Source organism: Aulonocara stuartgranti (genome assembly GCF_965226115.1).
Source record: "Aulonocara stuartgranti genome assembly, chromosome: 18".
Classification (NCBI taxonomy): Eukaryota; Metazoa; Chordata; class Actinopteri; order Cichliformes; family Cichlidae; genus Aulonocara; species Aulonocara stuartgranti.
The window spans coordinates 6,349,992-6,375,413 of NC_138954.1; the positions used below are offsets into that span (position 1 = coordinate 6,349,992).

The window sequence follows — 25,422 nt, forward strand, 5'->3', positions numbered from 1 at the left end:
TTTCATGTGACGTATGACTCTGAAGGTAAGCGAGTCATGGACTAAAGTAAAACAGTATGTTGGATGTGCCATGCAATGCTCAATTACATGGGTGGGAACTAGTGTGTTAGCGCAGTTAGCTCGTTAACGTGTTGGCCATCTAGCCCCATGCACGGGGCGATCGGCGGTAGCTCGTTAACTGAGATTTGCCATGTTGTGGCGTTAAGGTCATTTCAACGAGATTAACCTGAAAGCACTAGTGGGAACACAACGAATATGACTGCACATTTACGCCGACATCATCCTAGTGCAAAGACAAAAACAACAAGCATGCTACTAACTTTAGCCGGGTCATTTAAACAGCCGTTAGCACATGATTCTCCTTATGCTGCTGAGAATATAGCCCAGAAGAAGCGGATAGTATAGCTTTTATTTTGGAAAGAGACATTGCTCTGTAATAAACTCTCTTTTCCAAAGATGAGTGATTCCTCAATCAGATACAGGGCTCGCAATATCGCTAGCCCGATGTCCTGGGGCTAGCGATTTTTTTCAGTCGGGCTACCAAAAACTATCTCTTCCCTGCCCGTCGGGCTATTGTAGGAAGGAAAAATATATGTCAATGCTTTTGCATTCTTTCGGAAATGTAGCTAGGTAATTATGTCATTGGCATCGGTATGCCACTGTCAATATGTGACATATTGAAATCGCGTTTGAATTTGCGCTTGTTTTTTTGCTTTCACTTTGCAATCGTGCGAACTGTGTATAGAGAGCGACAGCACTGATCTGTGAGTGATGATAATTTGTGCACCAATTCCTCTGACATCGTCTTATTAATCGTTAGCTTACTATGCAAACATGACAAGTGAAATCAAATTCAAATTCAAATTCAAATTTTATTTGTCACGTACACAGTCATACACAGTACGATATGTAGTGAAATGCTTGGACAACTGCTCGTGACCTAAAGAGAACAAAAAAGGAAAAGGCTATGAATAAGATAGGAAATAAATATGAAAAATTAAAAAGGGTAAATTTAACTAGGAAGGAATAAAATATAAATTAAGGTTAAAAATGAAATAACTGTACAACACAAATTAGAATGAAGGGTAAATTTAACTGGGAAGAATAAGATAAAGATAAATATATAAATTAAAGTTGAAAATAAAATAACTGTACAACAAAATACACAATACACAATATAGAACTATATAAGAATGTATGAAGAAATCTAAATATAAATAAATATATACACAATAACAGCAGCTGTACAAGTATTAACCGGAAATGAAGAATATAGTGACCAGTGTTGTGCAAAACCAAAGTCCAGAAAGTCCAGTGTGTGTGTAAGAACCATATGTGTGGGTCAGTACTGTGTGGTGGTGTGATTGAGAGACCGTATCGCCTGCGGGAAGAAGCTCCTCCTCAGTCTCTCTGTGTTGGTCTTCAGGGAGCGGAATCGCTTTCCTGACCTCAACAGAGAGAACAGTCTGTTGTTGGGATGGCTGAGGTCCTTCACGATCTTCCTGGCCTTGGTCCAGCACCGCCTGCTGTAGATTGAGTGCAGGTCAGGGAGCTCGGAGCGGATGGTGCGCTCAGCTGACCGCACAACCCTCTGTAGAGCTCGTCTGTCCTGCATGGTGCTGTTCCCGAACCAGGTTAAGATGTTTCCCGCCAGGATGCTCTCTATGGTGCACGAGTAAAAGTTCCTGAGCACCTTGGAGGGCAGTTGGAAGTCTCTCAAGCGTCTGAGGTGGTAGAGACGCTGACGGGCCTTTTTCACCACGGTGTTGATGTGACAGGACCATGACAGGTCCTGCGTGATGTGAACTCCGAGGTATTTGAAGCTGTCCACTCTCTCCACTGGGCACTCGTTGATGACGGGGGTCTGGTAGTTCCTCTCCTGCTTAGTGCTGAAGTCCACTATCAGCTCCTTTGTCTTACTGACGTTTAGAAGGAGGTTGTTCCTCTGGCACCAGTTCTCCAGATTCCTAATCTCCTTCAGGTAGGCCGTCTCGTTGTTATCAGAGATCAGGCCCACCACGACGGTGTCGTCAGCAAACTTGATGATGGTGGTGGAGCTGGTAGTGGCCACACTCACATCTCCCACAGCAAGCTTAAACATTTGAGAGGTTGATCGCGCAGAGAATCGCTGAGCTTATGTGAGTGCGTGTGTAAAACCAGCAGCATATATATTTTAGTTCTGCTGAGCCAAATAAGACAGGTCAGGGTGAAGAAGTGACAGCCAAAGAAAAGCTTACCGCAAAACGGAGAAGTTATGACAAATCAGACTATAAGGCAAAAAGAAAGTGCAGCTTTATGGTTTCATGGACAAAAGAATTTCTGTGGCTGCAATATGACGAGCTATATAACCAGGGCTGCACATAAGTGGTCCGCAGGTGCGCATTCGCTGGTTAGGGTTAAATTTAAAAACTGTACTTTTGAGTTAAAATATATATTTATAATTTTAATAAATGACAAATTAAAAAGGCATGAACATTTTTTTTGTATCGAAAAAATATCGAACCGTGACACCAAAGTATCGAACCGAACCTATATGTATATGTATATGTGTATATATATATATATATATATATATATATATATAGATATAGATATATATATATATATATATATATATATATATAGATATAGATATATATATATATATATATATATATATATATATATATAGAGATAGATAGATAGATACCGTATTTCCCGGACTACAAAGCGCACCTGAATATTAGCCGCACAAGCTAAAATCAGGGGAAAATCCTGTTTTGTACATACATTAGCCGCACCTGACTAAAAGCCGCAGGTGTTTCAATGTTGACTTATCATATGTAAGAGAATATGCACAAAGCGAATTGTCAGGAAAGAGATGGCTGTTTGGAGACACATCTCTTTTATTAATATTTTGAAAAACAAGTTATGGGTACATATTTGCACAACTTTTTAGGTATATGTACAAGTAGCGGTAATTACAAGTACGAAACATGTGCTGTGCTTCAAAAACGAGTAACAAATGTAGTACATAACAATAACCTACACACCAGAAAAATAGATTCAGACTACCTTTTAGGCTCAGGTGGATGGATGGATGTTTTCACACTTTTCCACGCTGTCAGATTCCACCGGTGGAGTTGAGCATAACTTGCTTTTCGCAAGTTTATTGCCGCACACCATCCACGACTCCCGCTGAACGTGTAGCGCTACTTTGAAGTTTGTTTTTCGAGCTACTTGTACGGCACTATGTTGCCTGGCGGATGGACATGTGACCAACATACCACTCTTGAACCCCGATACTGTGTGTCTGATCACATGCCCTTCCGCCAGGCAACGTAGTGCCGTACAACAGCGGAACAAACAAAACAAATCGTCTTACGATATGACAAAAATCAGGGACAATCCATAGAAAAGCCGCACCTGACTAAAAGCCGCAGGGTTCAAAGCTTGTGCAAAAAGTAGCGGCTTATAGCCCGACAATTACGATAGATAGATAGATAGATATAAGGAAAGAATGAATATTTTTCATTTTTACAGAATGCAAAAATTCCACATTGACATTATGTCATTATGTGTCCATAAACACAAACAAATACACAACTTTCCAATCCAGAAGACTGATGTTTATCACACAGCTTTATGTCAGATAACATGCTGACACATAACTAAATGCTGCACTACCTTTAGAGCAATAGTTATCTATTGCTGCAGTGTTTGATAAAAACCCATTCAGCTTAGTGAAAGGGATTTCGTGACTGTGGGACTGTTATTCATTTGTCCATATATCTGACTTTACAAATAAAATGTAATATGTCATTTTCAACTACTTTTTATTTGTGTTTTGTAGCGAAAAATATATTTATGATAAGATTTGCTGAAATCAACGCCGGAATAGAAGCAACGTCTTCTCTGTGCTTATTTCTTGTACTCATTTCTTATTTTGTTTCTACTCGTTGAAAATTCCCTCCAGGCTGATGCATCTTGCTGGTCCCAAAAAACAATTTGAAGTTGCAAAGAAGATTGTATTTCAAAGTGCTCAAAGACAGAACAAACTATGTTTTTAGCTCACATGGCATTGCTGCTGCAGTGAGATGTAGTTCTTGACAAGACGAGCAATTACCCTGAAGCTAGGACCAGAAGAATAATAGCATATTAAAACCCTATTCAGCATAAGTCTGACAGGGTGGCTGTTCTTTGATTCAAGGCAATTATTTCCTCATGCCTGTAGCTGCAGATCGCCAACACGCTAATGTCAGCAACAGGAAAACTCCCACAAGTTCAGTTTAAAAGAAAAAGAACTTGATTCAATATTGTTTCATTAGACACTTAACAGCCACTTCATTAAGTATGCCTAACAGCACACAGTTGCTGCAAATTTGTTGGCTACAGACAAATTTCCCATTCCACCACATCCCGAAGGTACTCTATTAGGTTGTGATCTGGTGACTGTAGAGGCCATCTGAGTACAGTGAACTGATTTTCATGTTTGAGATTAGTCACATGGCACCTTATCTTGCTGGAAGCAACCATCAGGTAGGCTAAACAATGCTCAGTGGATACTAAATAATCAAAAATGTGCCAAGAAAATAACTCCCACGGCATTAAACCACCAGTACCAGCCTGAACTATTGGCACAAGGTAGGATGGATCCATGCCCGGATCTCTGATGGTTTGGGGGTGCATTCGAGCCATTGGAATTAGCAGCTTGCACATCTGGAAAGGCACCTTCAATGCTAAAAGGTATACGTGGGTTTTAGAGCAACAAATGCTCCCATCCAGATGACACATATTTCAGGGAAGGTCTTGCATATTTCAGCAAGACTGTGATAAATCACATTCTTCATCTATTATTATCACACCATGGCTTCGTACAGTTTTAGAAGAGTCCAGGTGCAGAGCTAGCCTGCCACTAAGTCCAGATCTTTCAGCAACTGAAAGCAATTGTAATGAAATGAAATGAAAATAGGAAAAAGAGTACCCTGGACTGCTGAGCAGCTAGAATATTATATCACACAAGAATTGGATAATATACCTCTCCCAGAAGTCCTACAGCTGGTCTCCCCATTTCCTAGATGTTTATGGACTGTTTTTAAAAGAAGAATGGATGCTGCACATTGTAAACATGGCACTGTTCTTAATTTTTTGAGACATGCTGCTGCCGTCAAATTTAAAACGATCAGATGTTTTTTCTTAAAATTGTTAACTTTCTCAGTTTACACATTTGATTGGATTTATTTTCTGTGTCCCACTGTGAATAAAACATAAGTTTATGGGATTTGCAAATCATTGCACTGGCTGGGAGCAGTGCAATTTAACTAGAAAAAGCACCACACGGATTCTTTCCGTTATGATACGGTTAGGGATGGGTACCGGTGTCCGGTGCCATGATGGCACCGGTTCTGACATAAACGGTAGTAACCAGACCGAAAAGCAGCGCACATTTCGGTGCTTTTTTTCCTGAGCTGTGATACACTTCTAGCCAATCATTTTACGTTTCCGAGGATAGTAGGCGGGTCCAGGTACGTGCGTTCTTTTATGCAGAGCTACGGATTAAAAATGCCCAAGGCCAAGCGGTCAAAAGTCTGGCTGTACTTCACAGCAAAAGATGCAAACTCAGCAGCCTGCAACAAGTGCTTTAAGCTGATACTGTGATACTGTCAAAGGAGGTAACACCTCAAATCCGATGAAACACCTGGCGACGCATAGCGTTTTTTTAAAAAGCCCAGAAATGCGCCGTATGATAGCTTGCTGCGAGACCTCACACCGAGCGCATCTACTGTGCGTGGGTTGCCTGTTATCAGACCCGGAGTTAGCAATATCCCCCAAAAAACCCGAAGAATAGAGTCCTGGCCCCTAGCCCTGCCAGTGTAGCAGAAATGATGACAGATGATGATGCAGCAGCAGCCGTTCTTCTCTGCGTGAGTAGCTTAATGTTGTTAGTGTGTAATTTACGTTGAGTAGGCTAACCACGTTATTACATTAATGCATGTAAGGTGAACTAGCAAACATCATCATAGCTACATGCGGCTGTCCTCTTGTTTGATGGCAGATACTCCCTTCACCCTGGCCAAAAAGGCTAAAATGACCAAAGAAAAAGTGGAAAACAGTTAAACATGAGAGGTTTTGGACAAAGTTTGTGTTTTTTCCATTGTTTAAGCACTGCTTCCAGCCAAGAGTGATGCCATAAATCCCCTATAGCTGCAGAAAAGGCTAACATTGTTATCTTTTTACAAAAAACCAGCTGAACATGAGAGGTTTTTGGACCAATTTTGTGTTCTCCATTCTTTAAGCACCGGTTTGAGCACCGTTTGAGCACCGGCACCGTTTCAAAAGTACCGATTTGGTATCGGATAAAACCTAAACGATACCCATCCCTAGATACGGTTGCTACAGACGTTGCCTCATGTTCTTTTAGAGACACTATGTCTTAAGTGTCTTAAGCTTAAAATTGAGCTCATTAGTCAGGTTTGTATTTTTTTTAATTAGGTGTCTGAAATAAATTAAGTTCTGTGTAACAGTTGGATCATCTACTGTCTTACCAGGCTCTGTGGTGCAATGGATAGCACATTGGATTGCTATTGGTTTGTGTCAGATGAAATTCAAAGATTGTGGGTTCAAGTCTCACCAGAGTCACTTTACTACAGTGAGGGGAGAAACTTGTTCCTGCTACACGGAAACCTAGTTTTGGGGTGGCTGTGTGTAGGTCAGGTGGTAGAGCAGATCACCCACTAATTGTAAGGGTTGGTGGTTTGATCTGTCTGCTCCAGTCTGCGGGCCAAATATCCTTGGGCAAAATACTAACCCCAAGTTGCTCTCCGATTAACCTATGAGTACGTAAGAATGTTAGATAGAAGGACTTACATAGGAAAAAAGAAAGTGAATGGGTGAGTGAGGCAAGTTGTATAAAGCGCTTTGAGTGCGCAGTTAGAGTAGAAAAGCATCATATAAGAACCAGTCTATTTACCCACGATATTTCATTGGCTCTTATTTCAGACGGAGAGTGGCAGCCTCTTCACCAAGCTTCTCGCCTACCTTGACAAAAGTTCCTTCACCGGACCTCCCCCAGCTAAAAACCATTATGACGATGCCAGTCAAACACCCAGAGGGCAGCAGGTGGGGCTGGAAAACGTCCAGAGTCGGACTAGCGAAGTAGGGGTGGCGGTGCAAAAGAAGGATACCACCCAGTCTGTAGAGGAGCTGTTGGAGGTGGCAGGCTGGATCAAGGAGGTGGCACCCCCTCCTGCTTCTCTCGTGTACGATGAACCTCACAAGAAGACGATGCACGTTCCTGAGCTACAGTTGGACGTCAAAGCCAGCAAGATGAAGAAAGATGATGATGTCTTTGGCTATGTCATCACCGACACAGAGTGAGTACAGATTTAATGATGAACATGTAAAAGGCAAACTGCAATTGAATTTTGAAGGAGACATATTTGAAAATAAGTGGATGAAAATTAATGGGTAGGTGGATGGATGGACAGTATTTGAAGAGTAAAAAATCAATCAAAATTACAATTCACTTTGCATTTATCATTTATTTTCAGGTGAAATAAGTACACTTTTACTGCTTCCAGAAATTAGAAAATAATATAAATTAAAAGGGTAAGTTGCAGCCAGGTGCTGTAATGAAATGGAGCTGATTAATTGATCATTAGAAAGTGTGACAACTACTTCTATTAAAGCCTCTGTAGCATTCAGGCGTGTGTTTACACAGTGCCACGGGAGATGCTGTTTGAGCAGATTCACCCCAAAGTCAGATTGTGCAATGCTTAGAAAAAGTTCCATCTCAGACTCAATAGACCTCTGTTAGAATATTCAATGTTAAAGTTCTTGACAGTAAAATTAGAAAAAGACTGAAGAAGTACCCGTGGTTTGGAAGGGTCCCCTAGGAAAACTCTTTACTTTAAGAAGAAAATGGCAACATGGTTTAGGTTCGCAAACCACAAGACTTCTGGAACAATGTTCTTTGGTTCAAGGAGACCAATGCACAGTGCCACAGCATATCAGCAAACACTTCATACCAAGTGTCAAGCACAGTGGTGGAGGAGATTTGGGCTTGTTTTGCACCTTGCAGTCATTGAGTGAACAATGAACTGTGTATGTCAGTGTATTCTAGAGTCAAATGTGAGGCTATCTGTCCAACAGTTAAAGCTTGGCCCAAACTGGGCCTTGCAGTAGGATGATGATCCTGAGCACATTAGAAAATCTACAACAGAAAAAGAAGAATTAGGGTTTTGTGGCAGCAAGTCCAGGTCTCAAGGTTCCTGAAGTGCTGTGCATAAACAAATGCTAGGAAACCTCACTGAACTGAAGGTTGGCTTTTTCATGGAAATTTAATAGCATGTCAAAATAAAAGTCTAATAACAGAAAGCCAGATGCTTGTTCAGTTTGAAAGGCAACATGTTCTAACTTATGAATCAATGTTTTTTAGTCATGTGGCTGAAATCCAACTTAACTCTGCCTTTATGTAGGTCACCAATGACCCACTTGGATGTTGAAGAGGTTGGAAAATGTAGAAAGTAAAATTTTTTATCTCAATTTTCAAAATGCATATCTCGAGTCTAGAGCTTATACAGAAACTTTCTTTCACCTTTGTTTTGGGTAATCCACAGTAGCGATCAACCAGCTTTTTTCACAGTAGGTGAAGAAAGAAATGTGCTTTCCACGTGAGAAATTGCAAACCCTCGTTCTTTGTCCCTGCAAATTTTACCCAGAATGCAACAAGAGTACACTGGGCATCTTTTTCCTTCTTTCTTACTCACACAAAGGACAGGGTCGTTTCCATATTGATTCCTCTGTTCCTCAAGTCTGAGGTTGAAGTTCTTTAGAAATCCTCTTTCCTGTGTCTGGTTTTGAAACTCCTTCATGCTCGCCTTTCAGCTGAAGCGGGTGTAATTCTGGCTCAAGGTCTTTGGCAAGTCTCTTTCTTTTTGTCCTTGTTACTCGACACTCTGAGCTATACAACAGAAGAGCCTTAAATGTTATGTTATAGAGAAAAAACATCTCTGGGATGTTGGTGTGGAGGTCCTACTCAAGGCTTTCATATGCTGAATGAAGGAGTTTTTATTTAAGCACAATATGATGTCCGTTTTAGTCCAAGCTTTTTCTTTGTACTTACTTTACGTCACTCAACTGTAGCATACAGATCATTACAGTATAAATAGGAAACCTAATTTCTAATCACCATGGTCTTCAAAAGCCCCATTCAGTAAGGTTGAATGATTCTTCTTTACCCATAGAGCCGCTTAGTGTCACAGCTGCTCTTGAGAATCAAATGTATTTATGTTTTACAAGAAAGAGAAATTCTAAATTAGATGACTTGTGTTTATGAAGTGCGGAAAAATTTCAAGGCAATAAAAAGTGTCAAATATGCGAATGCAAAATTAAATGTTGCAATGTTAAGGCGCTTTGGTTGTAGCTCATGAGCACCAATCGATCGTCAATCTTAAGGTCAGTAGTGTAATCCCCGGCTCCCGTGGGCCGGTGCGTTGAAGTTTCTCTGGGCAAGATCCTGAATGCCAAAGTGCCCGCAGTGTATCCGTCAGGGTGTGTGCATTATAGTTAGAAAACACTTAAAGACCTTGTAGTGTAAAGCTGCTCAATTACTTTTCTATTTACCGTTCAAATGTTATTCCTCTCCTCTCCAAACAGACCTTTGATAACTGAAGTAAAAATACTGTGACTTTAGCTTAAACAAGACTAGCCTCAGCTACGGCTGCTTTCCGCATGTGAGAAAACCTCTTGGTGCTAAAATAAAGCGTTATTTCTTAGTTTTGTATTAAGTGTTTGATTTAGACTCACCTGACCTCCCCATACATCATACACAAGTATAAACATTGATAACACAGGACAAATGTGTGTACTACTGACTGACAGATTTATTACTTATAATTTGTTGCTATCTGCAGACGGTGCCTCAAGGTGGGGCTGCAAAAGGATACCTTTGTATCCCTGCGACGGCTGCAGCATCTAACAGTATGAGATGAAAGATCTTATCAATGGGTTAGATTTGTATTACTCTTTGTTTTCTGTAGATTCTCTTAACATTTTAACTAAATATATGGTTAAAAGAACAATTACAAAGCACCGGGTTTTCTTCTGTGGAGCCAGAACCAAGTTATTTTTTTTAATTTGAAAAAACTTTAGCTCACAAAAGCTCACAAAAACTACTTTGACAGTGTTGCAGAAATTCTGACGGCAACCTTTAACATCATGGTTGAGCTCCTGTAACTTTATGAAACGGGCTCAGAGGCTGCTTTGCTCTGATCCTAGGTGAACAGCTGGAAGGTTTAAGATGTGTTCAGTCACTGTACTCAGCAGATTCCTCTCTAACCCTTTACAGTGACTCTTCAAAGTGACTCTTGACATTTCTATGAGATTGCTGAACTTCAAAAGAACACCAAAGTTGTCCTTGACAGTTCACTTTGTGTCAAACCTCTTCTTGAGAGTGAAGTGCAGCATCAACCACAACATGGAAAAATGCCACTTCGCAATGTGCCAGTAAGAAAAAGGCCCTTGAAAGAATGTCTTCTTGTGAAACAAGCCATCTTCTGAGCCAGACTAGTCTCAGTAGCCACATCTTTCCCCACAGCTTTTTGTTTGAGCAATGAGAAAACCTTGGACATTTTTCCTTGCTACGTCTGACTACAGGGACAGAGTGATGAAAACGAATGTATTAAACCAAACAACAAGCAGAAGATGATAAAAGCAGAGGAATGCAGTGAGAGTCTGGGTCACCAGTAGTCATCTCTAGCTTTTAAAGAACATCTGATTTGTGCTGCCAGGTACCTGACTGCTCCATGTCATACTGTGATTTAGCAGTAAAGTCAGCAAGCTTTAGGGTTTCTTTAGATCAAAGAATCCAGTAATATCTCTTGATACTTTTTAACTAGTGGCAATAACAAAAACTATGTATTAACACCATTTAATGTTGATACATAATTCACAGATGCTTCTTGTTTCCTCAAACATGGTTGCATACAGTACTGTGCAAACACGTCATTTCTCTGAGGTGACATTAGACATTAGGGAAATGGGAAATACATGCAGCAGTTTATTGAAACATGTAAACACACATGGAAATATGGTACAAAAGAAAGTCATTAATTGGTATGACCACATTTGTTCTTCAGCCTGAACTCTGGTTCTTGAATTAGGTGCCTTTTTATTCTTGAATGATTCACAGATCAGTGTTAAGTAGCTTAATAAGACATCTTTAAAAGATTACAAGAAAGTCTGGATGCTTGGAAGCAAAATACTAAGAAATAAAGACTTTTGCTCAGTACTGTAACTCCTTCAACACTGCATTAACCAAAGGCACACCTAACTCATAATTTAAGAACTCGCAGTAAAATTGTTTAACTCAACAACCATTTTTCCTCTTCACTTCAAGCTGGGCCGCTGAATGGCTGTGAACTCTAGTGAATGCGTTGCTGAATTTGAGGTTGTTTGAATAAACGTTTTTCATATTTTGGCTTAAAGCTACTGAAATGCTCCGTACTGAGGTCGAGTCCCTCTCCAAAACAAAGCTGTCACAGTAGGAATACAAATATATGAAATGCAGGGCCACATGCGAAACAAGATCGATGTGATGACATTTTGGCGCAGCGTCTGAGGTGAAAGCTGATAGCAGGAGCATCCTGGTGGTTTTAGAGTATCATCTCCTCCTGTGGCCTGGGGAGGGGAGGAAGAGGAGGAGGAGGAAGAGGAGGACAGGGTGATTCATGACAGCTGGAGGAAAACACCTGGTGCTCAAGACGCACGCACACACACACACACACACACACACACACACACACACACACACACACACACACACCTGTTTTCATATCTTAGTGAGGATATCTGATTGACATTATGCTTTCCCTAACTCTAAGCCTAAAAAATGAATGCCTAACTCATGGGGACAGGGACTGGTTCCCACAAGTATAGTAGCGTGCCAATTTTCTGTCCGCACAAAGATATCTAAACATGTACACACACACACACACACACACACACACACACACACACACACACACACACACACACTCTAATTAGTACTTTGATGTAAAAATATGCATAAAAAGCTCCAGTGTAATTCCTTTAATGATAATCTATAATTTGATGATTTGATGATCAAATTCCAGCCAGAATTTGTTGCCTTAACCTGAACCTGTTATCTAACTGTTATCACGAGTAATGTTTCCAATTACTCGTGATACAAGTCATAATCTCTGTAGACCATCGGAGGTTTCATTTTTTAATTAATTTTTTAGTTTTCATTTTCTGTTGGCCCCATATGTATTTATATGTTATATCCAGAAATTCACAGAAATTGTTTATTCTGACGTCTCTGTTTCTATTTTTCATGCCGCTGACTTGACATTTGTTCCGTCTTACCGACAGCATTCTCCTTAGTTGTCATTATTACTGATCAGACTTAGGCATGACAGTCTGCCTGTACTGGTTTTCTCCTGATTCACTCTCATGTACTTGCTGAGGCAGCTCATAGTAGAGTGATCAGTGGAGAAGCCCTGAAGGGAAGGGATGTCTTTGATGTTTGAAGAAATAGCCTTGCTTTTGTTCAGTGAAACCTCTGGCTTTCCTATTACTACATGCAGCAATCCTCTCCTCAGGCGCTTCTGTCCCCAAACAACAGGAATCCGACTGGGGTCTGCAGAAGATGGATAGATCATATTTTCCTGGTGAGCAATATACTCTGGACTACTCGAATAATGACCAAGGAACCTTTATTTACACGTTGGAGTGAAAAGCAAGTGTAACTTTCTCCATTTTGGACCATCTGTTTCCTGGAAGTTTATTAGTGTCCAAATAGTTTGTCCTACACATGTGTTATACTGTGTGAGAAAATACTCACAAATACACAAAAAATGTTTGCAGGAAGATTAATTGATTTTGCTGTGAATAAACTAAATATTAGACATTTAAAAGGTTTGAGAGGTTTGAACTTAGTAGTACTTTGACTACTCTCACGCTGAAAATAGTTATAATAACAGTTTGAATAGTATCAGCATATGAATTTGATATTCGTCCCCTGTATATCACCAGTAGTTACCCTCCTCTACCTTCATGCATTCTAAGTAGACTGTTACTATCTTTTGTAAACAATGATAAGGCGAGAGCATTGTGTGGACATTTAGCAGTACTGTTATAAAACCTGGTGGTAAATGTTGTATTAATGCTGCCGATGTAGCTTTGTAACATGTGCATTACACTTTAAAATTGATGCTTTTTAAATTTTAAAGTCCTTATGCTCAAAATAAAAAACAATGCAGCTGTTGATGGATAAATGGATTGATGTGAAATTATATTGCTATCTGAATCTGGAAAACACGGTGCCAGCTCCTGAGTTGAGGCGTATAGTACCTGTCAAGTATCCATCCCTCCCTACTGATGCTTAAAATGGAAAACATAATTTGATATCCAAATTCGTTTTTTCTTGTCTAATAAAACATTTGCACAATGTCTTGTGCTAACCCTGCGCAGTAGATGTTGAGACATGAAAACAATGACCACTAGACGAAAGGTCATCAAATGGGGTTTATACTCAGGAGTCCATGGATATCTTCATTAAATTTCATATTAGATCATCCAGTAATTGTTTAGACTTTTTTAGAGTAATAGAATTCAGGGTAGCACAGAGAATAATCCTGTTGTTTTTGTGTATTTGTGCAAAAGTTCCTTCTCAACTTTGGTAATTATTGCCTTTGGATTCAAAGTCATTTGTCCAGCTGTTGCTCCATCAAAAAGCCAGATCATCATCAGATGAGCAAGTACAGGCCTGTACTTGCTGCTGTACTGTTATCAGTTTCCATTTTCCCTGAAATTGTGTAAGAGTGAGATGGAAGGAAATATAGAATAAAAATAATCAAAGCGTCTCTCTGTGAGAAGAAATCCTGCCGAGGCAGGCTGTCGTATCTGAGTGGGATCATAACCCAACACCCTGCATGCTGCAGAGCTAATGTAAAAGCTGCTGTGAGGTCTCCATTGTAGCTATCAACACTCAGGATCTGCAGGCAGAGCGATCGCTGATGTCAGATCTGAAGCAGCTGCTCTGCACAGTGAAGACTGACTCAGGCTGTGGGCTGTTGAAGCTGCTGTCTGCTCTCCAGGCTGAGAGGGGAGACAAATCACAGGCTGTCAGTACATTTTCATACATAGCAAGTCTCATTTTTATTAACTGTAATTCAGCCACATTCAGTCATTTTCTCTTATAGTCAAAGAAAACAGTTAAACTCATGATCCCTAAGATGTTAAATTCTGTAAACAGCTGCAATTTATTTATTTTTATTTGGATTTGACTCTGAAGCTGACAGTCATATTTGATCATAAATGATTGTTTATTTGGTCACATGTCCAGTGCATGTGAAATCATAAGGCTAGGAAGACACCTAGAGTAAAGATTTTAATATGGAGTAAACTAAAAATGATGAAAGAGAAGAAAACATTTTTTGGTTGAAATCCAGCAAGTGTTGGACATCAAAGTTCAAGATGCAAGGACGGAGACAGCTGCTAATTTTTGTAATTAAGTGCATTTAAAAATTGAGTGATTTGCACAGTTTGCAGCAAAACTCTTTCTCAGCTTAAGCTGTATTTCCAGAAATGTGCAGATATCCTGCAGATGTCTGGAAGCGTCTGCTTTCCTTGTTTGAATTCCACAGAGGAGACTTAGAGGAGGTCAGATGAGTCCACAGCAGACAGCAAGCAATTAGCTTGGAGTTGGGATATTGAGCTTTAATTATGGTCTCACAGATGCAAACACATGCCACGCACAACCTCTCCCCGTCCCATTGGCCCTAAGCATGCACAGAGGCTTTGGTAATTTAGTGCTTAATTTGTTATTCCCTTATTTCGCTGCCATTATTCTCACGGTTTGGTGAAATGTCAGTGAGTTTCCCCGTCTAAATTTTACTACGTTATCATCAAAAGCAAAACTATGTATTAAAGAAGCGGTCATTTAAAGCCAAATTGATGTTTTCGTGTTTCTTAACCTGTCATGAGTCATGTCTGCATCCCGTTATATTCTTGTTTTATTTTGAAAGTCTTGTTTCTCTGTTCATTGTGCTTAGTGTCACGATGTGATTCCAGTCAGCTGGTTTTCCAATGTGTTTCCACTTCCTCTGATCACCCTTTGTGTGTACCTTTGTGTGTATTTAGTTTTTGTGTGTTGATTCAGTCGTTGCCAGGTCGTCTGTTTGGTTTCACGTCATGTCTCAGAGTTCTTCTTACTGATCAGGTTCGTGTTCGGTTTATTTCAGTTCCATGTCTCTCGTCACAGTTTTCATAGTTATTTAGTTATTTCCCAGTTTAGGTGTCAGGTTAGGTTTTGCCATGTTCACGCTTGCTTTGTTTTTGTGTTCACGTTTTATCAGCCAAATGAACGGCTCGCCTTTTTTTTAAACTCGGTTCCGTCTCCTACCGTGTCTGCATTTGGGTCCCACTATTCACTCAAAACACAGTCAGCTCCCTGCTGACCGGGACATAATTGACATTGCATGCTTTTTGGATTGGCATTTCTGTTGTCATAGCATTGTTTCTTTAACTACACCTTTTGTGTCTGTGTGCTTCGCCTGTTACTTCTAGTCACATCCTATTTTATTTTGGTAATTTGTTTTCCTTGTTGGTTTCCTTCTGGCTTTTTCCCTCCTCAAAAATTTGCCTTTACCTGCCTTTAATGGCTTCACCTGTGTCACATTAGTAGGTATTCTTTAGCCTATTTTTGCCTCACTTATTTCCCTTGTGCTCCTTTAATCGTTTAAATCTTTGCTTTAGTTTTACCATTTTATTGAATTAGCTTTTGTTTATTCCCAGAGTGTTTAGTCACCTTTTGTTTGTTTACAAAAAAGTTTTGGATTCAACGTTTGTTCCTTCACTCACTCATGTCTGCATCTGGGTCCTCATTCTGATATATCAAAACATATATATCATAACATGTCTAAGAAGTTTTCACACTATTAATTTGTAATGTCAGACACATAAGGCTGCACAGATGGCATTCTCATTTATAGAAGCATAGATGTTTCCTTCTTAAGTTACTTTAAAAATAAAGAAAAGAAAAGTTTGCTTTTGAAAATATCCAGTAAAGAAATTTGTGTTGGGAGGATTACATCAGCTTTACTTGATTTAAAGTAGTTAAAATCTATTGCTGTAGAGTATGTGTCAAACAGTATGAGCCAATGCCATTAATATGGCTGTCTATCCAAAAATATGCATATATGCCAGAACAGCAGATCAGGGTTCAGGATGAAGTGTTTTTCTCTTCTTTTAGATCGAGGTAATCCTCAGCTGTGAACAAAACAGGTCGTTTTTGTTGTTGAATACTGCCAAAGTAATTTTATGTGCTAGAAAATGCTCTAAAGCATAAAATGATGGAGCGGGCAGTGATATCAAGCTTTCTGCCTGTGACCTTTGTGACCTCTTCAGCGTTCACCTCGCTGGCAAACGGCACTTCCCACCTCTCTATCTCACACTTATCTGAACTCACCTGGGAGCTTTGTGGAAAACTGCTTTTGTCTGTATTTTCTGGTTCAGTCCTTCAACTAGTGGGTTTAATGATCCAGTGATATGTCTGGAGAACTTCCCCATGTCCAGTATGTCTTATAGATCAGCGGTCCCCAACCCCCGGGCCACAGACTGAGTCATTTGGTACCGGGCTGCGAGAATTGAGGCTCGGGTGTGAAATTTATAGTTTTCAGGGTTTTTATCATAATTTTTTTAATCGTTTTATTGTTAACTCTGTTTCCCTGGGTCTTGTCCCGTGTGTTATGGGTAAGTCTTCTTCTTTTTTGGTACTGGTTTTATTTGTTGTATTTATCCACAACACGGTCCGTGAAAATATTGTAGGACATAAATAGGTTGGGGTTGGGGACCGCTGGCATTTAACACTTTGCTCTTCATCTCCATACTATTTACGCTCAAGTTCTCTGCCATTCACTTGCCTTAAGAAATGTCAATTAAACATTTATCTTCAAAGAATTTACTTTTAATTTTCTCTCATTTCTACATAAACCAGTTCAAGCCTTACCTATTCTGATAGCTTTGCACGATTCATGCTTCAGAGTACTCTTCAGCCCCTTAGTTCACTTTTTCTAAGACTCCACTAACATGGGCTGAGGGATCAGTCAGTGACCCACTGGAAACCAGAGCGTGCTGAAGAAAAATGTGAATTGCTGGAGGCTGTTTGCAGTTACTGTGAAATCAATTGCTGAAGCACCAGTGACATATTCCTAGAGACTAGTCAATAACCCCACGACAGGCTGTCTAGGGGTTGCTGGCAGTTGCTAGGTAAAACTGGTTGTAAAGATTTATACAGTGTTGTGCTGGAAAACTTTCCTTTAGTCACAGATTACCTGTAGTTTGCATGAAAGATCCCGACTTGTCTGCAGCACTTGCTCTGCTTAGCGAGCGGACATAAACCGGAAATTGAGACTGTTCATGTTTGCAGATAAGTTGGTGTCTTCCTTTCACGGAACGGCCAGCTGAGGCATTTAGATGCTAATCAAAGCAATCACAAAGACGTTATTTTGTGCACCACAACCTTTCGGATCAACTTCACCTAAACACAGCCAGCAACCTCCAGCAACCACTCATCTGTTTACACCTTTCTTCTGATTGGCTCCTCCTTGCAAAAAGATGGTTTTGGTGGTAGATGGGCGGGGCCTATGTGCTAAAACCTACAGCTGTTTGTCTAAAATAACCATATTAGGAATATCACCAGTGAAGAGCAATCTACAGAAAATAAGGAAAACCTTTAAAATTACCTGATACATCACTAGAAGGAAAAATAACTTGTTTAAAGCCTGTTTTTAAAAACAAATTGCACAGTAAATTGCACCTGTTGTATGTTTAACTTTTAATTTCTGATCCCTTCTTCTCTTCCTGCCCTGCACTCTTCTTCTTCATCGTCATCATCAGTGGGCTCCAGACAGACGACGGCCTCCACCTGATGAAGATCCTGGCTAGAATGGCGAAAATCCAGATGACTGATTTCGCTGAGCTCTCGTATGTACATCTGTTTTTTTTTGTTTTTTTGGGTTTTTTTTTTAATCTTCTGGTTACACAAAGCAGTGCACTCACTGTGTTAATGCTGCTTTTTCTTACTGGAGTCTGGGGTGAAAATCACAGTCTAACCTAATGTGATGTTTTTTTTTTTCTCAAAGCTTAAACATTTCATTTTCACACTGCATTAAAGGAATATAAAAAGAACCACAAACTGGCACGTTTACTGCATTTGAGGCTCTTAATAATCCGCTCCTATTGAGAAATGATCAAGTCACACCTGTTCCAGTTCGGATGCCAATAAAGAAAGTCTGTTTACAACAGAGCTAGAACACTGGAGGTGACACGTTTCCTGCATGCAAGCAAAAACCCTGAAATAGAAGCTGAACACTTTCTTATTGAAATAAAGCCTGTCGTTCAGTGATCCAGAAACAACTTAAGGCTTCACATCTAATCACTGCAAGTTTGTGGAGTAAATATTTCTCCCAGTCTGATTCACTGGTTTAAATAATGTGTCGATCATATCTTTAAAAACGGAGCAAGAGAATACCACGAATTGACCGCAAAGTTCTTGCAACTTGATCATCAAATCTTAATCCACATGTTGAACCGCATGGTAAGGATATCCAGCCAAGTCGGGGATTTGTTCACTTCTTTTCTTCTTGATAAAACACTTTAAGTCTCAGTGCTCAAATTTATCATGAGCTGCACCACAAAGATCTGATTTAAGCCCCCATTTATTTCCATTGTATATTCTGCCATTAGATCACATTAGAAGTTTCAAAACCATTTCCAGTAATCTGTATGCCGATGACGCTCAACTGTATCTCTCATACAAACCTTATGAATTATCAGTTTTAGTTGATTGGTTTAATGCAACTAATAGTTGGATAGCAAATCACTTTTTGCAGTTTAATGAAAACAAGACAGTCTCTTATTTATTTATTTGCTCCAATAAGTATTATTCAAATTGGACAGTGTCTGGGCTTTTTCTCATTCACTGTAGATGCTAACGCAAAGAATCTTGGGTTAGCTTCCATCTTTGACTTTTAAGAAATAGTGCTAAACTCAGGACTGCTGTCTGAAAAACTGAACTGGAGATGCTCGTTCATGCCTTCATCCCCTTCCACTTAGATTGTAGTAATGCTCTGTCTAAAGCAGGGGTGTCCAACTCCTGGCCCAAGGGCCGGTGTCCTGTAGGTTTTAGATCTCACCCTGGGTCAACACACCTTCAAGACATGTTGAGGAGGTAATTTAGCCATTTAAATCAGCTGTGTTGGATCACGGACACACCTAAAACCTGAAGTTGGACACTCCTGGTCTAAAGCATCTAATAATCTCCTCCAGTCTGTCAAATTCTTTTGCAAAGGTTCTTATGAATTCTGTCATGTCTTACCATTGTTAAAGCATCTACACTGGCTTCTAATCAAATGTAGGTGTCAGTTTAAAATCTTGATTCTTACTTTTATGGCCTTTATGTCCAGACACACCCAGCCTCCCTTCCGCTAAAGATGGAGCAGTGTGTGTTAGCTCGAGACAGATGATTCTGTCATGTTCCTTATCATCAAACTACTGTAGAAGACAAGCGAATATTGGATTAATCTGAGCAGTACGAATCCTAGCTGGGAAGACATTGTTGTTCTGTTTTTTCCATCACTAACCACTGTGTCCCTGAGGGGTCATTTGACTCATTTACCGGCATGGTTCAGCTCTTTTACAGGTAAATACAATGATTAATACAACTTAAAACCAGGTCCTTATTTACCCCTTACTACGAAATCGTCTCAAACTTGTAACTATCCCCACTACCTGCCTAACTCTTCATTTTGCTTATCTTTAAACCAGTTCTTCGCAGTGTGTCTTTGTTAACGAATTTGTCCTCACAATCCAGGTGCGCACACCCACAATTCAAAGCCTCAGCCATGTGTTCTGTTCTAGAAGCTAAAAATAAAAACATTTAAATGCTTACGATGTCGTTTAAAGCTCTCTTTGCCCTGTAATGTAGCGGCGCCTCTGGACATGTAGTCCTACCAGCTGTCAGGCAGCCAAACCGCTGAATAGAAATGAGAACAACATCAAGAAAACACTTCAGTATTTTTCAGTTCAGCAACACTTCAACCTTCTAACAAACCAGAGACCGTATGAGCAAAGATCTGTAGATGAGTCACAACATCCATAGTCTGCTTTACCGTCTCAACAACAACCATTTCGTACCTGTAGGCTGGAGTGGGCAGCAATTTTCTCAAAGGGCGAGCATCACATACTAAAACTCTTCAAATATTCCCAGTAGAAGATGAGCAGCGTCGGCTGCTCCACAGTTACCCTCCAGCATGACGGATCAGAGAGGGCAAACTGGTGGGATCAAAGCAGAGTGGCAGAAAGCATTAAAATCAGAAGTGGGGGAAAAAAAAGGAAGGGAAAACAGTGCCCTTACAGACTAGGAACCCAAGGACGTCGCCTTATTTTCATTCTGTCAACATTTTTTCCTGCTCTGAGGGGGTAATAAAGCAATGAGCGTTGTTGGTCGACGGTATTGACGTGTTAGAGACGAGCAGCCGTTGACTACAATAATTTATTAATGAGAATGAACTCTGCCTGAACTCTTTCTCTCCATGTGTCTTTCTGTTTTTCGATCATTCTGTTATTCGTTTCTCCGTCTTTGCCTCTACCTATTCCTATTTCGTCTTCCCTCCTTCAGGTTTCTGCTTTCTTAGTTTGTCTCAGTCTGTATGTCCTTTCTATATTTCTGTAAGTAACTTTATGCCCCCTCAGCACCTCCTCACTTTCTCTCCCTCCCTTTCAGTCTTTCCCCTCCACAGGTGACTTTGCATGGAGTATCAATTGAATTCTCAATGCTGTGAGCTGCAACAGCAAAACAATTGCTACTGTGGGGGTTTGGATATGAACACACTGTTGGGGATTATAGCCAGCCTACAGACGGTGTTTGCTGTATTTTATCTGTGAATAAACATGTGTCTGGTCACAGTTAAATAGGATTTTACAGCCTGAGATTGATCATTGAAATGTGAAAATAGGTGAATTGCAAGGTTAATTAAAACTTTGATCTCCTGACCATTCCCTTAATTGCTGAGATCTGAGAACATTGAGATATTGCTAAAAACCCGGAGGTCCGCATCTTCCGAAGGCTCTTTATTACACAAACTAACCCAACTCAGGGTTCACTTACTTTTTTACAGAAATTTGAACCAATAAGGAAAAAGTATGCCTCTGGCACCATTTCCTGAGGTAACCAAAGAGATGAGAGACATCTTCATGGAATATGGTACTAGATGAAGTTAGGATAATGGGCAGGGCTCCCCCAGGTTATTTTTTTTTGCTGTACTGAACTGCCATTCCACAGCACTACATGAGTCAGTCGACACTGAAATAAACCACAACAACAACATCCATCTCTTTACCGAATGTTCAGTGCTCTTCAGTCTCGTGTAAATATAGCGGCAGATTGCACGTTGATAACAAATACAGCCTGGTCCCGGTCCACAGACCGATTGGCTCGAGGACCGATTGGCAGGCAGAAGGCTCATAAGACAACTGGGACGTGACGTCAATGTAGGGATCCTGACAGCATTGGAAAATAGAAGCGATGAAGAAAATCGAACACTTGGAATAGCAAATACTCACACGTCCTGCAGACGAATAAAGACGCAACTGAGCAAACAGATCTTCAGTATTGAACCATGACTTCATTCAAGGCCATATTCAGCAAATGGAGATTGATCTTTTGCAGTGGCTGTTCTGAAATTATCTGTTAGATATCTGCCTGATTATTTCCATATGTGTTGTGTTATAATGCAAAATTCATTCAGTCTTTAGGCCTCAAATAACATTGATTAACACAATCTAATGCGTTGAGTTTACCTAAACTCTGGTCTGTGTAGTTTTCTACAGTATATTGGTGACAGTTATACTAGTCCAAATGTGAAATTGTCAACTGTTTATTTCAGATATCAAATCCTTAAAGGTGACCAAACTCAAAAAACATCAATCAGTCACTAATCTACTCCCTTTGTTTTTTTAAAAATGAGATGGTGAGATAAAAACCTGTATATGAATTCTCAGTCTGTGTTGTAAAAATGGTAGAATGAAGAATACTTCTAGCCTGAGTTGTTCACTTTTTCGAGTGTGGTGCACGATGGGCACAATATAATGTAACACTCAGCTGAACAGGTGGAAAAAGATAAAACTGAAAGCTCCGGAAACAAAACAACGAAGTTTACTTAAAATGCATTTTCCTTTGAAGTTTAGCGCGAGGACGCTAATTCACAGTTTATTTGGTGCTTTGTAGAATTAGTTTGGATTATTTGTTATCTTGTTAGTACAGCATATTTTTTGGTGTTGGTTTTTCAGTTCATGTTGGCTGGTGTTTGTCTTCTAAGAGGTGAAATTTTGACACTGTTAAATGGATAGAAGTACTAGGAAAGCATTGCTTTTTATACTTGCATTGTACAGTGTAACTCCATTCACTGTTGATAAAGCAACGTCCAAATTGAATTGAACTCGGCCTGGGTTGAAGGGAAGCAGAGAGAGTAGGAATCCATGTCTACAGTCTTCTATTTGTGAGAGTGTGTGGACAGGTGGGGATTGGGTGGCTTGGGGTCGCATGATTCACACACATGCATACCTACACACGCGCGCACACACACACACACACTCTTTCTCTCCACCCCCTCCGCTTGGCCCCCGTCGTTGCTTGGCACCTTGCCGTGCTGCTCGGCTGCTGCATTGAGTCCCTGGGTGGCCCGTACTGTTCCCCTGTTCTAATGCACCTTTTGTCTTTGTTCTCCTATTCTGGGAATGAAAGAAGGGAGCTATACAGTGGGGAGAGTGATGGATAGGAGGCAGAGAAAACGAGAGAGCGACTGAGAGAGAGAGAGAGATACAGAGAGCGCAAGGGAGGCAGAGAGAGAGGGAGAGAAATCCAGGGGTCTCTTTTGTTGTGAGCGCAGTGAAAGCCCAGCAGGGGGAGCCGCCTAGACAATTTGTCAGATGCACCACGCTTATTTTCCAAGGCTGCCCGGCTCCTCGCCACTGTGGCAACAGCAGTCACCTTAAATGGAATAAATAAGCTCAGGAACATAGGGCTCAGACTGACACTAATTTCTCAGCCTGCCTGTGGTTTCCAACACCATACTCTGAAACCGCACTAAAAACTGGTGGTTGCAGATAGTTTAAAAATATCCATTTACTTGTATCCAATATCATATTTCCCATTGCATACATTTAATGATAGAAATCTCATCTTATTCTGTATGCAGTCTTTGTAAGTTATCCGAACACCTTTTATGGGACCGTTTTTTCCATCAAATGCAAATACGAGTGAATTATCCCTGCTTTTAAATTTACCCTCAAATACTTTTTACCTTATAAAGTATTGTGGTATTTAAACAGCTTTATTTATTATATTTAGGTAAACTCAGTCCTAAAATAAGATGTGATATTGCATTAGAAATAATTGATATAATATCCCTCTAGTTCCCTATTTCGCTTTGAGCTATAAAAGTATTTGAGATAGCAGTTGTAGTATTTATCTGTTTGAGCTGTCGGTATAGGTGATAAACTTGTAGCTTTTTCTTATTTGCCTTAATGTCTCGTTACAGTAGTGTGGTAGAGAGAACATGCTGTATTATTATGGGTTTCATAGATTATCTGATTTGCTTTTATCAGTTTGAAGGACAGAGCGAGGCTCTGTGGTTCTCTGAGAAAACTTGTATAGCCTTGGGAGGATTTTTTTTCTTTATTTGTATCAGCAGGAACTGTAAGATTACATATCCTGTCAAACATGGCATATAGCACTGGCCTAGCTGAACCTGCACCTATCAGGTCAGTTTCCTTAAACCAAAAAAATCCTTGAAAAATAATAATTTTTTTTAAAGCAGTACAAATGTTTAAGTGATATATAAATTTATAACCTGTGGAAATGTCCAGCTGCTTTATTGAGCCATCTTAATTTAAAAAAAATACTACTTCTGGGTTTTAAATACTTTTGATCCTTCTTGGTTTATATTTGATGAAGTTTGTTCAAGTGCAAAAAATCTTTAACTGTTTCTATGGGAAGTTTTCTACTTTTTTTTAAAGTAGAAAACTTCCCATCTATTCTCTTCCGCTTATCCTTATCCAGGTTGTCGGTAAAGGGGGTTTGGTTTTGGTTCATTTTTTGTTTTTTTGTCAGAAAAAATATGTTTGCTATTAGAAGCTGGTGTTAAATGTTTAGTTCCACGAACTAACTTTATTTTTCAGAGTCCTGTATCTGCCCCTCATACACCTAACCTCTATCCACTGCGCAAACTTCATCCATTTACCATGCAGGGACACTGCAGACACCTTACACAGCCTCAGCAGCTTAGTACAGCCCCAATTCCAGAAAAGGCTGGATGTTTTACTATTTCATGAAAAACATTTGCTCCTTTTAAATTTGACAGCAGCAACACGTTTCAAAAGGTTGGTACAGAGGAAAGGCTTAAAAATTAAGTGGTACTCAAAGGAAACAGCTGAAGGAAAATGTTCCAACTAATTAGGTTAATTCGAAATATGTCTGTAGTATGATTGGGTATAAAATTTTATCCTGTCTTCCTTCTCTCTCAGCCTGGTTCTGCCGGAGGTTTCTTCCTGTTAAAAGGGAGTTTTTCCTTCCCACTGTCGCCAAAGTGCTTGCTCATTGGGGGTCATATGATTGTTGGGGTTTTCTCTGTATGCATTATTGTAGAGTCTACCTTACAATATGGGGCGACTGTTGTTGTGATTTGGTGCTGTATAAATAAAATTGGATTGAAAAAGAACATCTTAGAGAGGCAGAGTTCCTCTGAAGTAAAGGAGGGCAGAGTATCTGTAATCTGACAAAAATGTCTACATATTTTCAGAATAACGTTCCTCAACATAAAATTGTTAAGATTTTAAATATTTTATCATCTTCTGATACATAATCTAAATATTCACAGAATCTTGGTGAAATCTCTGTGCACTAAGCAGAGAGCCAAAAATCAATATTGGAGCCATGCCACTCTTTGGATCGTTGGGTAGGACTGCATTTAAAAATGAGGATGATTCTTTAATGGAACTCATTGCACAGACTCAGAAATCATTGTTCTGTGGACACATGAATCAAAATGTATAGTTCTTTTTGGAAAGCATGGAAAGGACCATCCTCAGGACTAAAGTGGAGAGGCACCATCTGGTTTGTTATCAGCCCTCAATCAAAGGCCTGCATCTCTGATAGATTGTGGGTTCATGAGTGCCTATGGAATTAGCACCTTGCACATCTGGAAAGGCAAAATCAATGAAAGATCATTTGAAAAGATATACGGAGGTTTTATATCAATATATACTCCCATCTAGATCATGGCTTTTTCAGGACAAGACTTACATATTTTAGCAAGACAATGGTAGACCACATAATGCAGCTATTACAACAGCACGACT

The 25,422-nt window shown here is 39.9% G+C and overlaps 1 protein-coding gene across 1 annotated transcript in view; it reads left to right on the top strand.

Annotated features, from left to right (window-relative positions):
• LOC309694492 (receptor-type tyrosine-protein phosphatase N2-like) overlaps positions 1 to 25,422 on the top strand; it is a 223,000-nt gene that overhangs the window by 47,335 nt on the left and 150,243 nt on the right. Inside the window, exons 9-10 of the mRNA XM_082514620.1 lie at positions 6,979 to 7,352; positions 17,902 to 17,988. Of these exons, the coding sequence (XP_082370746.1) occupies positions 6,979 to 7,352; positions 17,902 to 17,988 (461 nt within the window). The remainder of the gene's footprint in view (positions 1 to 6,978; positions 7,353 to 17,901; positions 17,989 to 25,422) is intronic.